The sequence below is a fragment of the Mirounga leonina genome, unplaced genomic scaffold (assembly GCF_011800145.1).
Source record: "Mirounga leonina isolate KUSES-001 unplaced genomic scaffold, KU_Mleo_1.0 Mir_366, whole genome shotgun sequence".
In the NCBI taxonomy this organism is placed as follows: domain Eukaryota; kingdom Metazoa; phylum Chordata; class Mammalia; order Carnivora; family Phocidae; genus Mirounga; species Mirounga leonina.
The window spans coordinates 7,281,771-7,294,705 of record NW_023270709.1 but is presented as its reverse complement, the minus strand read 5'-3'; the positions used below and the strand labels follow the sequence as shown (position 1 = coordinate 7,294,705).

General features: G+C 40.8%; 1 protein-coding gene across 1 annotated transcript in view; it reads left to right on the top strand.

The window, feature by feature from the left end:
- Positions 1-10,624, top strand: part of LYRM4 (LYR motif containing 4) — a 277,622-nt gene extending 266,998 nt beyond the window's left edge. Inside the window, exon 3 of the mRNA XM_035030788.1 lies at positions 9,311-10,624. Coding sequence (XP_034886679.1) covers positions 9,311-9,337 — 27 coding nt within the window. The 3' untranslated portion in view covers positions 9,338-10,624. The remainder of the gene's footprint in view (positions 1-9,310) is intronic.
- The last annotated feature ends 2,311 nt before the right edge of the window (positions 10,625-12,935 follow it).

The following is a 12,935-nucleotide window of genomic DNA, read 5'->3' as shown; positions in this document are numbered from 1 at the left end:
CCTTCCATGAATTCAACTAGTTAGTGCAGCTAACCACTGTGGTAGCCAGACCTGATATTTAGGGCATTACACACATGAAAAACTGAAAAGATCTGTGAAAACATAATCATGAGCATGGTGAATCAGCCCAGGCCCCTCACCGATGCAGCTGCTCCTTAGCCTGATTCCTTATGCTGGGGTGATAGTGCATTTAACACTGGTGAGGGAGATCGTGCCTTTCTAGCCCTCAGCTGAGTTAACCCCCACCCTGGAAAAACAAGGAAGGAAAAGAAACATTGACCATTTTTCACTTAAATAAATTTATTTGCAATCTTTCATTTAAATTGGCACTAATGCTACCAGTTATTTCACACTTTTTCTGTTATTTGACATGATATCTACATAGTTTGTGAAGTTGGTTGGTGACGAGAAGAACACATAGAAAAGGTGATGTTGTAGATGGTGAAGATTGCCCGTAGGGTTTGCAGTATCCAGCCTGCGTCCTTGCACACCATTCACCTCTGAGATGACCTTTCCTCCTTTTCTTCTTTCACAGCCTTAATCCTGGAGTGACTAGACCACAGTCTGCCTCACTTAAGAATGGAAAGTTGGGGGGATGGGCAGGGGGACAGGTATACCTGCACCGCCCCCTGCCTTGTGTTGATTCCCACTTTGTGGGTTCCACTGGGTGTTGACATTATTCTGGGCTTTACTGAAACAATGTACTAACTCCTGGTCTGTACAGCTGACTTTTAATAGCATTTTGGGAAATTTTACCTCCTTCAGAGATTAGACAAGGAAGAGAAGGGATCTGTTCTCAAACAATGAAGGAGTCCTTGAAATTCATGCTACCTTTTGCAGGTCCCCTTAAAATCCTGATCTCTTTTAGGGCTTCCAGACCCAATTCCAATGTGTGGCTGAATCCCCTCCCACACCACCAATGATGCTATCAGGGCTGCGATGTCAGAATATAATTTTCCAAATGGTCCTGTTCTGTGTGGTGGATAGGTCAGGGGTATTAGAGAACTATGTTTTAGTTACACTGTGGCCTTATCTGCTTATGTGGCTTGACTGATTTCCAAATACTTTGCTGTGCATTGTTTCTATTTAAAAAGTATGGCTAAGGGCGCCTGGGTGGCTCAGTTGGTTAAGCGACTGCCTTCGGCTCAAGTCATGATCCTGGAGTCCTGGGATCGAGTCCCACATTGGGCTCCCTGCCCAGCAGGGGGTCTGCTTCTCCCCCTGACCCTCCCCACTCTCATGCTCTCTCTATCTCATTCTCTCTCTCAAATAAATAAATAAAATCTTTAAAAATAAAAGGTATGGCTAAGCTCAAACTATGGAAAGAGTCTAGATGTCCATTGACGGATGAATGGATAAAGATGTGGCATATATTGGGCACCTGGGTGGCTCAGTTGGTTGGGCGACTGCCTTCGGCTCAGGTCATGATCCTGGAGTCCCAGGATCGAGTCCCGCATCGGGCTCCCGGCTCAGCGGGGTGTCTGCTTCTCCCTCTGGCCCTCCCCTCTCTCATGCTCTCTGTATCTCATTCTCTCTCTCAAATAAATAAATAAAATCTTAAAAAAAAAAAAAGATGTGGCATATATACATACAATGGAATATCACTCAGCCATCAAAAAGAATGAAATCTTGCCATTTGCAATGACATAGATGGAACTAGAGGGTATTATGCTAAGCGAAATCAGTGAGATGAAGACAAATATATGATTTTACTCATATGTGGAATTTAAGAAACAAAACACATGAACATAGGGGAAGGGAAGGAAAAATAAGATGAAAACAAAGAGGGAGACAAGCCATAAGAGACTCCTAACTCTAGGAAACAAACTGAGGGTTGCTGGAGGGAAGGTGGTAGGGGGGATGGGGTAACTGAGTGATGGGCATTAAGGAGGGCACTTGATGGAATGAGTAGTGGGTGTTACATGCAACTGATGAATCACTAAATTCTACCTCTGAAACTATTAATATACTATATGTTAATTAAATTGAGTTTAAATTTTAAAAAAAAGTGTGGCTAACCAACTCAAACAAGTTGATAGAAGGCAATTCTATTGTAATCTGGATGGAAAGCCTTGTGAAATATTTTAAAGTTACTGTAGCATACCAATTTTTAAAATAAGTCATATGACTTACCTGAGTTCAATTTCTCCCAACATCAGAGCTAGGGTAGAAAATTAAAATGTGAGTAAAACTAGAATGAACTCACCAATACCTCTGAATTGACTATGTTCATTGCCCTGCCATGATGAAGGTGCCATTGTTTCCTCTACTAAATCTTACCCATCCACTAAGATCTCAATTTCCTCCTTCTGTGATTTTCCCTGCCTTGAACATCTCTAAGACCCACTTGATTAGGCACCACCTTGCCCTATAGATTTTTTTCCAGTTTCGTATCCCAAAATAGGTTTTAATTTCCATGAGGGCAGGAGATGTTATCTTATGCTACTTCTGCGCTGGCAGCACCATTTAGCTCCCGTGTTTTGTGTCCAAGTAAGAGGCTCTGTTTCTCAAGCTGGTCACAGTGATATCACAGTGATAACTTCTGCAAGAAGACATAACAATCCTCAATGTATACACACCTAATAATAAAGTGTCAAAATATGCAAGGTAAGAACTGATAGAACTACAATAAGAAATAGATGAATAGAGATACAATAGAGAATTATAGTGAGAGACTTCAGCAACACTCTATTGGTAATTGACAAACCGAGCAGGAAGAATGTCAGCAAGGACTGATGGGACAGCATAATCAATCACTGGATCTAACCGACTACTTCAAGTGAAGCAGATCTTGTAGACTACCTCATTCAACAGCAAGACAATATAACATATCTACATTATATATATAACAACAAACCATCAAAATATATGAAACAAAAATTGACAGAATTAAAGGGGGAAATATAGAGTTCTACAAAAATAATTGAAGACCTTAATATCACACTCTCAGTAATAGAGAGAATAACCAGACAGAAGATAAGCAAGAAAATAGAGGACTTGAACAACATGATTTCTCAACTAGGGGTAATAGACATATACGGAACATTCTACTCAATAACAGAATACACATCCTTCTCAAGTATATTTGGGACATTCTGCAGGATAAGCCACAAATGTTAATACACAGATAAGTCTCAATATATTTACCCAGATAACTATGATATATAGTATCTTCTCTGACCACAACAGGATAAAGTTAGAAATTAATACAGAAGAAAAACTAGAAAGTTAACAAATTTGTAGAAATTTACACACTCTTTTTTATTTAAAGAGTTATTTATTTATTGGAGAAAGAGAGAATGCACACAAACGGGGAGGGATAGAGGGAATCTCAAGCAGACTGTGCTGAATGTGGAGCCCGATGTGGGGCTCAGTCCCATGACCTATGAGATCATGACCTAAGCTGAAACCTAGAGTCAGACCCTCAACCAATTGAGCCAACCAAGCACCCCTAAACAACAAACTCTTAAACAACAAATGGGTCAAATAAAAAATCACAAGGGAAATTAGAAAATACTTAGAGATGCATGAAAACAAACACCACACCCCAAAACTTAATGGACCTAGTAAAACCAGTGCTAAGGGAGAAATTTATAGCTCTACATTTTTATATCAAAAAGGAAGCTCTCAAATCAATAACCTAACATTACAATTTAAGGAATTAGGAAAAGAAGAATATGTTAAACTCAAATCTAGTAGAGGAAAGGAAATAAAGATTAGAGCAGAGATAAATAAGAGAATAGAAAATCAATGAAACCAAAAGTTGGCTATTTGAAAAGATCAACAAAATTGACAAATTTTTAGCTAGATTAATTTAGGAAGATAGAAGATTCAAATTACTAAAATTAGAAATTACACCATATACAAAATTTAACTCAAAATGGATCAAACATCTAAATTTAAGAGCTGAAACTATAAAACTCTTCAAAGAAAACATAGGGGAAAAGCTTCATGATATTAGATTTCACATTCACTTCTTGGATATGATACCACAGGCAACAAAAGAAAAAATAAACAAATTAGACTTCATCAAAATGAAAAAATTTGTGCATCAAAGGACACTATTAACAGAGTAAAGAGGCAACCCACAGAATGGGAGAAAATATTTACAAATCAAATTTATAGTGAAGTATTACTATCCAGAATTCAACAATAACAAAAACTTGATTAAAAAATAGGCAAAGGACTTGAATAGGTGTTTCTCCAAAGAAAATATACAAATGACCAAGAAGCACATGAAAAGATATTCAGTATCACTTATCATTAGGGAAATATAAACCAAAACCACAATGAGATACCACCGGACACCCATAGGATGACTACTATTTAAAAGAAAGAAACAAACAAACAAGATATGTTAGGATGTGGAGAAACTGGAACACTTGTGCACTGCTGGTGAGAATGTAAAGAGATGCATCCACTATGGAAAACATATGGCGGGGCACCTGGATGGCTCGGTTGTTAAGTATCTGCCTTCGGCTCAGGTCATAATCCCAGGATCCTAGGATCAAGTCCCGCATCGGGCTCCTTGCTCAGCAGGGAGCTTGCTTCTCCCTCTGCCTGCTACTCCCCCTGCTTGTGTTCCCTCTCTCTCTCTCTCTCTCTGTCTCTCTGACAAATAAATAAATAAAATATTTTTTAAAAAGCATATGGCGATTCCTTAAAAAATTAAAAATACGATTACCATATGATCTAGTAATTCCAATTCTGGGCATTTACCCAAAAGAATTAAAATCAAGGACACTAAGACATATACTTACACATATGTTTATAGCAGCATTATTCTCAATAGCCAAAAAGGGGAAGGAACCCAAGTGTCCATCAATGGATGAATTGAAAAAATGTGGTAATACATACAATGGAATATTATCCAGCCTTAAAAAGAGACGAAATTTCAGACATACACTACAATAAATTAGGTAGCCAGAAAAAAAACAAATACTGCATGATTCCACTCATATGAGGTACCTAGAATCATCAAATTCACAGAGACAGAAAGTAGAATTGTGATTGCCAGGGGCTGAGGGGAGATGGGAAAGGGAGGTTATTGTTTAATGGGTACAGAGTTTCAGTTCTACAGATGAAAAAAAATTCTATGGTTGGGTGGAGGTGATGATTGCACAAAAATGTGAGTGTACTTAATACTACTGAACAGTACATTTTAAAAAAAATGCTTAAAATGGTAAATTTCACCACAATTTAAAAAAATAAATGATATTTTAAAAAATGAACAAACTATGGCTATGTACAAGGCATGGGTGAATATCACCATCATAATGGTGCAGAAAAGAAATCAGATGCAAAAGTTTACAAACTATATAATTCCATTTATATATCTTAAAACAAATGGAAAAACAAAACTGAGGTCTGGCTTCCAGTAATGATGAAGTAGCCTGTGAACTAACACTCTCACAGATAACAATGATAAAATCTGGACAAAATATTATATATAGTTATATAGAAATATGTACCTATATATAATACACATATGATATATGTGTATATATTTCCAGAAAACAAGCAGAAGTGGAGGGAAGTCCCTTCCCTTGAATGATGGGAATGACAACAGCAAATATTTGCAAGCTTGAGTCTTTTTGCCTCAATGCACTTCACAATCTGTGCATGGCGCACGTAGGCGGAAAACCACAGTCTTACTGGTGGTGTCAGAGAGGACATATATTGGGGTTAGTAGAGTAGGTAGAAAGTTAGGGGAGAAATTCTGGAAGGGAGAGAGCCATGAAGGGGTAATAGATCTTTAAACTACATATGTGCAGAGCATCCCTTAGGGGGCCCAGCCTGAAAGAGGATTTCAGCTGTGCCCACTGTAGGTGAGGTTTTGAGTCTAGCAAAGTTAACTCTGTGCTAGGAAAATAACACTCTTCAAAGGAATAAAACAGAATCCAGGGTCTCTATAACTATCGTTGATAATGTCTAGTATGCAATTTTAAAAAATCATGAGATGTGTGAGGAAGCAGGAAAGTGTATTCTATACACAAGACAAAAAGCAGGCCATGGAAACTATCCCTAAGATATCTAAGATGTTGCAGTTAGCAGACAAGGATTTGAAATCAGCCATTGTAAGTATGTTCCTGAGGGTAAAGGAAAATATTCTCATAATTAATGAACAGATGTGGAAACTCAGCAGAGAAATGGAAATTATAAAAAAAAGTTAGAAAGATGACAAAAGGAAAAGGAATTAACTTTCAAGCTTGTCAAAAATTAAAAATCCAACATTTGGTAGAAAACCTAAATTTTTAGGTCCAAGAAGTTTTTTTAAAAACTCAAAAGAAAATACAAATAAAACTAAACCTAAGCACATCACAGTCATACTGCAAAAATCCAAAGATAATAAGAAAATTTTGAAAGCAGCCAGGGAAGGATACCACACTACGTAGAGGGGATAATAATATGAGTGATGGATGATATATCATTCAAGAACAAGAGACAAATCAACAATGAAATGATATCTTTAAAGTGCAGAGGAAAAAGTCAATATAAACACAGGATTCCACATTCACTTAGCAAAACTCTCCTTCAAAATGAAGCAGAAGCCACAGTGGGATGCCACACACCTATTAGAAATGGCTAAAATAAAAATAAAATTGCAAATAGCAAGTACTTTTGAGGCTCTGGAATGACTAGAACTGGAAATGCAAAATGGTACAGCGTTTGGAAAATAATTGAGCAGTTTTTTGTAAAGTTAAACATTAGATGACCTATGGATATTCCACTCCTAGATATTTAGTGAAGTAAATTGAAAACTAATGTTAAAAACTTGCGCGTGAATATTTATAGCCACTTTAGTCATAACTGCCAGAAGCTGGAAATAAACCAGGTGTTCTCCAACTGGTGAGTGAATAAGTACACTATGGTGCATCCATACAGTAGGATACTACTTGGCAACAAAAGGAGCAAACTTGATTCACACAAGCACAAGGATGTATCTTCAATGCATTTCTCTAAGTGAAGGTAGTCAGACCCCAAAAGCTACATATTACATGATTCTATTTACATGACATTCTAGTAAAGGAAAAATTACAGGGGTGAAAAATGATCAGTGGTTGCCAAGGATAAGGTGGGGGGGGGAGCTGACTACAAACAAAGAGGCAGCACAAGAGACTTTTCTGGAGAGACCTTCATTGAATCTACAGTGTTAGCCATTTAAGACATTGGTTACCTTTGTGACGGAGGGAAGGAGAAAGTGATAGGGAGCCTGAGCAAAGCTGGTTCAAGCTCTTGGTCACACAGATGTATTCAATCTATAATAATTCACTGAGCTTTACATGAAGAGTTTCTGCATCTATCTCAGGATGCAGGTTATATGTCAATTAAAAAATTTTTAAGATTTATTTCTTTGAGAGAGAAAGAGCATGCGTGCTCACACATGAGCTGGGGGGGAAGGGCAGAGGGAGAAGCAGACTCCCCCGCCGAGCAGGGAGCCTGACCCCGCTTAGGCTCCATCCCAGGACCCTGGGATCAGGACCTGAGCGGAAGGCAGCCACTTAACATCCTGAGCCACCCAGGCGCGCCTATGTCAATTAAAATTTAAATACTACATATTTGCATAAAAATCCTAACTCAGTATCTCAGAATAACAGCAGGCTTTTGTTGTGTTTTGTGTTTAAGTAAAACACGTTTGCTCATGGCATCATCAGATGGATTTTAATATTCCAAAGTATTACCGTCCTAAACCTTGGGTGAGCTCCTAGGGTCTTTCCATTTTTGCTTCAGTTTGGTAAGTCACATGGTTTTGATTTTTTTATGATGCAGTGTTTTTCCAGAGAAGTCCTCCCTTCCTAAGATGTGTACCAACACCGGGACACCTAGCACGGTTCCTTGCACATTGTATACACGATACTCGTGGCACTGTGTTGACAGGAACAAACCCAGTAGGAGAGGCTTGTTTGTGCACAGGCTAGTGAGCAGGTGATGGCAGATATGACTGAAAGGCTACACTCGGCAGCAAACGTTTTCATACTTTGTTTGATCAACTATTTGCAACTAGTTCAGCCAATGATAATTGGTTTAACGCAGTGGTTTTCAGCCTTGGCCACACACTGTGATCACCTGAAGAGCTAGTACCTGATGCCCAGGCTCCGCTCCAGGGATTTGGATGTAATTGATCTGTCGTAATTTGGGTTCTGGGAATTTCAAAAGCCCCCCCAGGTGATTTCATATGGAGCCCAGGGTGAGGACCACAGATTTGGGGCCAGGGTTGCATCAGCTGTAAGTGATTTCCATGTGTGTTCCAGGGTTTTAGAAAACAGTTCTGCCCTGTCAAAATTAAAGGGCTACTTTGGATTACTCAGCTATCTGTCTAAACTGCAACAGGAGGAAATGTCTTCTTAGCAGATCCATCTTTATGTCACTTGCTTTCAGAATAAGGGGTTGCTTCGGGCACAGCAGTTTGATTTCGTCTGTGTTGAAAATCATTAATAGCCGGACGCCTGGGTGGCTCAGTTGGTTAAGCGTCTGCCTTTGGCTCAGGTCATGATCTCAGGGTCCTGGAATCGAGTCCCACATCGGGCTGCCTGCTCAGCGAGGAGCCTGCTTCTCCCTCTGCCTGCTGCTCCCCCTGCTTGTGCTTCCCCTCTGTCTCCCTACTAATTAAATAAAATCTTTAAAAAAAAAAGAAAATCATTAATAGCCTACGGATACCAAAAGGGGATGAAAAGAATTTGCAAACATGTGGAGTGCATTATACATGTTTTCAAATTTCTCCTATGATTAGAAAGGAAAACTACATTGCTTAAGACTTGATTTCCTAAACTCAGCCCTCAGCCATTTCCCTAAATTATTTCAAGTCTTTCCAAGATACTCAGCGTTCTCTGCAGGGGATTATTCCCAGTGTGAAGGGTACGAGATGGATGCCGATCTCAAAGGAATTCTGCTTCTACTGCCGAAGCCTCACTAGCAGAACCTCCGATGACAAGGGAAGCTGCAGGGGCAGAATGATCCTTGTGGAGGCAGGGGAGTGCTTTAGTCAGGTGGAGTCGATACACGGGGCCCAGCCCAGCCATTTTAGTTGCCATGGGGCTTTGGGCAAGTTTCTTGACTTGGATTACAGTTACATAAACCTCTTGCAGGAAAAGGCCTAAGGGTACTGACTGCAAAAACACCAGCGATTCTTCATTCCTCCTTGTGGCCCATGCCCTCCCGGCAATGTGATTTCACCGCTGCTCCCATTCAGAGGCTGACTCTCTTCCTCTGGTCTTACTCGCTCTGGCCAATAACAATGCAGTGGGTAGAATGACTGCCAGTTTGGGGTGTGGGCCCAAAAGGTCTTAGATGCTTCTGCTTTTTCTTTCAGAATACAGCTGTCTCCAAGCCCATGTGAGCCCGCTGGAAGATGAGATACAATGAGGAAGAGAACGAAGATGCCCACTTGACAGCCAGCTCACCCCCAGAAGCAGAGCCCCCTAGTCAACGAGCAGCTAACCACACAGGCATGAAGGAGCCCAGCAGAGATCAGACTGGTCCTGCGGAACCCAGCCTAAACTGCTGACCAGCTCAGTCATGAGCTAGATAAGTACTGGGGTGGTTTGTTACACAATAACTAGTACATACACCAATTGCAGACACGATGTCAAGATTCAATGATATATTAATTACAAGTTACTTGGCAAACAGTAGGCATCCTATAGGTGCTGATTTCCTTCTTCCCTTATTGAAAGTTGCATCTCTCAAGTTAAACAGAAATACATGCAGACGTGTATGTATGTGATTGGTGCTTAAGCTCACACAGCACCCCACACTGCAAGAGGAAGTGGGTGACCAGAGTCTGACCATGAGGGCCCAGGGCCAGATTGCGAAATAAGAAGTTTGCCTTTTTTCCCTCTGAATCTAAACTCTGGAGGTCAAGGCTGTGGACAGATCTAAAGACATGGAGTTCCCTCCTTCGGGGGCTCCATCTTTCTTCTATTGCTGTCTGACCTCTGGGAAGGTGGAATGGACCCACCCCAAGACGCAGTTGTTGGGAAGCCATGGTCTACTTTAGGAAACTTCCTCTTGGGGCATCGTCTCTTCTCACCTTGGGCTGAGGGGAAGAGGTTGGTGGGGAAGAGGTTGGTGGGGAAGGGGTGACGCCTCTGGAAGGGAAGGGGATGTTTTCAGGCACTTCACCTCCCCAAGGTCAAGAGGAGTCACCTCCCCAAGGTCAAGAGGAGCCCTGAGTGCTGCATTTCCAACGTGACAGCCTCTCAGCACATGTGAGTGCTCAGCACCTAGAATGTGGCTGGTCCAAGTTATGAAGCACTGAAAGTGCAAAATAGAGTGAATTTCAAAGATTTAATACAAAAAGGTGAAATATTTCATTAATAATTTTATATTGATTACACATTAAAATAGTATCTTAGATATGAGGTTAAATAAATTCATAGTAATACCATCAATTTCACCTGTTTCTTTTTATTTTCTCTAACGTGAGGGTTGAGATTTTAAAACTACAGACGTGGCTCACCTCCTGCTTCTACCGGACATTGCTCTCTTCAAGGACTGCCTCCTTTTCAAAGCACGGGCTGCCTCCTCAGAAGAGCAGAGGACAGGAAGGCTAGGAAATCTGAAATTTTAAAAGAATTTGGCATTTTACTGGTTCTACTTGTGAATAAGGGATTTAATAAGGCTTTAAATTTAAGATTTTTTTAATAAAGATTTTATTTATTTATTTGACAGAGAGAGAGAGAGAGCGAGAGCAGGAACACAAGCAGGGGGAGTGGGAGAGGGAGAAGCAGGCTTCCTGCCGAGCCGGGAGCCCGATGTGGGACTCGATCCCAGGACCCTGGGATCATGACCTGAGCCGAAGGCAGACGCTTAACGACTGAGCCACCCAGGCGCCCTAAATTTAAGATTTAATATTAAAAATAAAATGCATCATTTCAACATCGTGTTAGGAATTGGTATCGTTTTGCACGAGGGTTGCAGAAGCAATGCGAAGACATGGTTCTTGGCTCCAGACCTTTACTACTTAGCCTCTCACAGATTGGCTCCAGGTCCTGATATTTCCATTTTACATTAGATCCCCTTCCTCCAGGGTGATTGAAGAATAAGGCTGAAATGAAGTTTGAAGCTCTCACAAACCAAAGGATTTTTCTTTCTGTGGCTTTACCATCATTTTTAGTTTCTAATATTAGAAATACAAATTGCAGGCCATAGCTGGGAAAAAGAATGTAATGAATTGAGTCTAGAATCACACCACAGCTAATTTTCACAGGCATGTGCATTACCAAAAAGGGACATCACTTCCAACAATTCCAATACGTTCCCAGGACTTAGTCCACACCAAGCATTAGACTGAAAGTCCCCAATGCCATCACTGTATAGAAATGGGACCATGTGCTGCATCCAGACAGGGCTGGGATGCTGTGAAGAGAGCAAATCTTCACAAAAACTCTAAATAATAACACTCTCTAGTGAAAGTAAGCATGATGGTCGTTAGTTGATGCAAGGCAACTTTCTTTTTCTTTTCTAATGAACAACATCTTTAAGGAGAGAAGCCCAGCCTCCACGCAATGCGTCCGTGGCTACCCAGGGATATGATCGAATTCAAGAGCAATAAAGGAGATGAAAGCCACATTTTAAATGTAAACAGATGTGTCACTGAAAAATTTTCAGATCCATAAATCCATGTATATGTTAATCATCACAGCATTGTGAGATGCAGGGAAACGATAAAGCATGTACCACTTACTATATATTTCCCCCACCCTTCTCAAGTTCCTAAGTGCAGATACTCTGAGAAAAAACTTTTCCAATTGACATCAATGTGAACATTTAGTATTATAAAATTAGTTTTTTTTCATTGTTTGTTAACTTTAAAGCCAAAGATACATAGTTCTACATCTAATATACTGCATTTTCGTAAAAACTCTGAATGTGAAAAGCTTCCTTTCTCCGATTACTAACAATAATTGCAAAATTGCCCATTCTATGAAGAACACTCTTCCAGAAACTGTGGGGAAATGGAAAAGAAATAACCAATATTGTTCCCATGACCTGGCAAGTCCCTCAAAGCTGGGGCAGAGAGATAGTCACAGTGTCTGGCAAACAGTAGAAGCTTAATTAAGAGCTTGTTGATTGGATAAATGAATACTTCCGATGCACACGGAGGCCAAATACAGGTAAGTTCCACACCTGGTGCTGTGGATGGATGTGCAGAAGCACACTGTATACCCACTCCTTCCTGGGATTTGGCCACGCCCTGCTCCCCAGCCCCAGGGCAATGCTTCCAGCTGTGGGAGAACTCGGGGATTTCTGTCCCCCAAAGTTCTTACTCATCGCCGTCTCCCTTCCCTCAGTCTGTTCCAACTGTCCTTCCACCTTTTATTCTGCCTTCCTCTGCTCAGAGCTCTGTTCCTTCTACTTCGAGCAGTTCCCGCCACCACCCTTCCCTCCCTGCCCCTTCCTTCTCCTTCCCTCCCCGCCCCTCCTGCTGTACCTCTTCCAGCAGTTCTTGTCTGCTTTTCCTCATAAAATAACTCTTCTTCCACTCTCTACCTCATTCACACTCATTGGGGGATCAACCATTCACCCCACAGTTTAGTATTCCACAGATTTGGGAAAAAAGGAAGTCATATTCTAGAACGAGAACCAGTGCCATCCACTTCTAGAGATCCCGGAAGTAGTTTAAGAGCCTTTAGAATCCGCAGAGAAACCTTCATTGTTCTCATTTCCTTCTCCACGCACGAGCACTCAAGACAAATTTTTATCGTGCCAAATATAGGAAGGAATGAAGTACCCACCCTGCGGCAACTTGGACGAACCTTGAGAACGTTTAGCTGAGGGAAAGAAGCCAGTCGCAAGAGTCTAAATATTATAGGATTCCATTTGTATGAACTGTCCAGAAAAAGACAAATCTAGAGGGATGGAAAGAAGATGAATGGATGCCCAGGGCCAGGGTAGTCAGGTGGGAGCCTAGCAGCTACAGGGAGTTTCTTTTT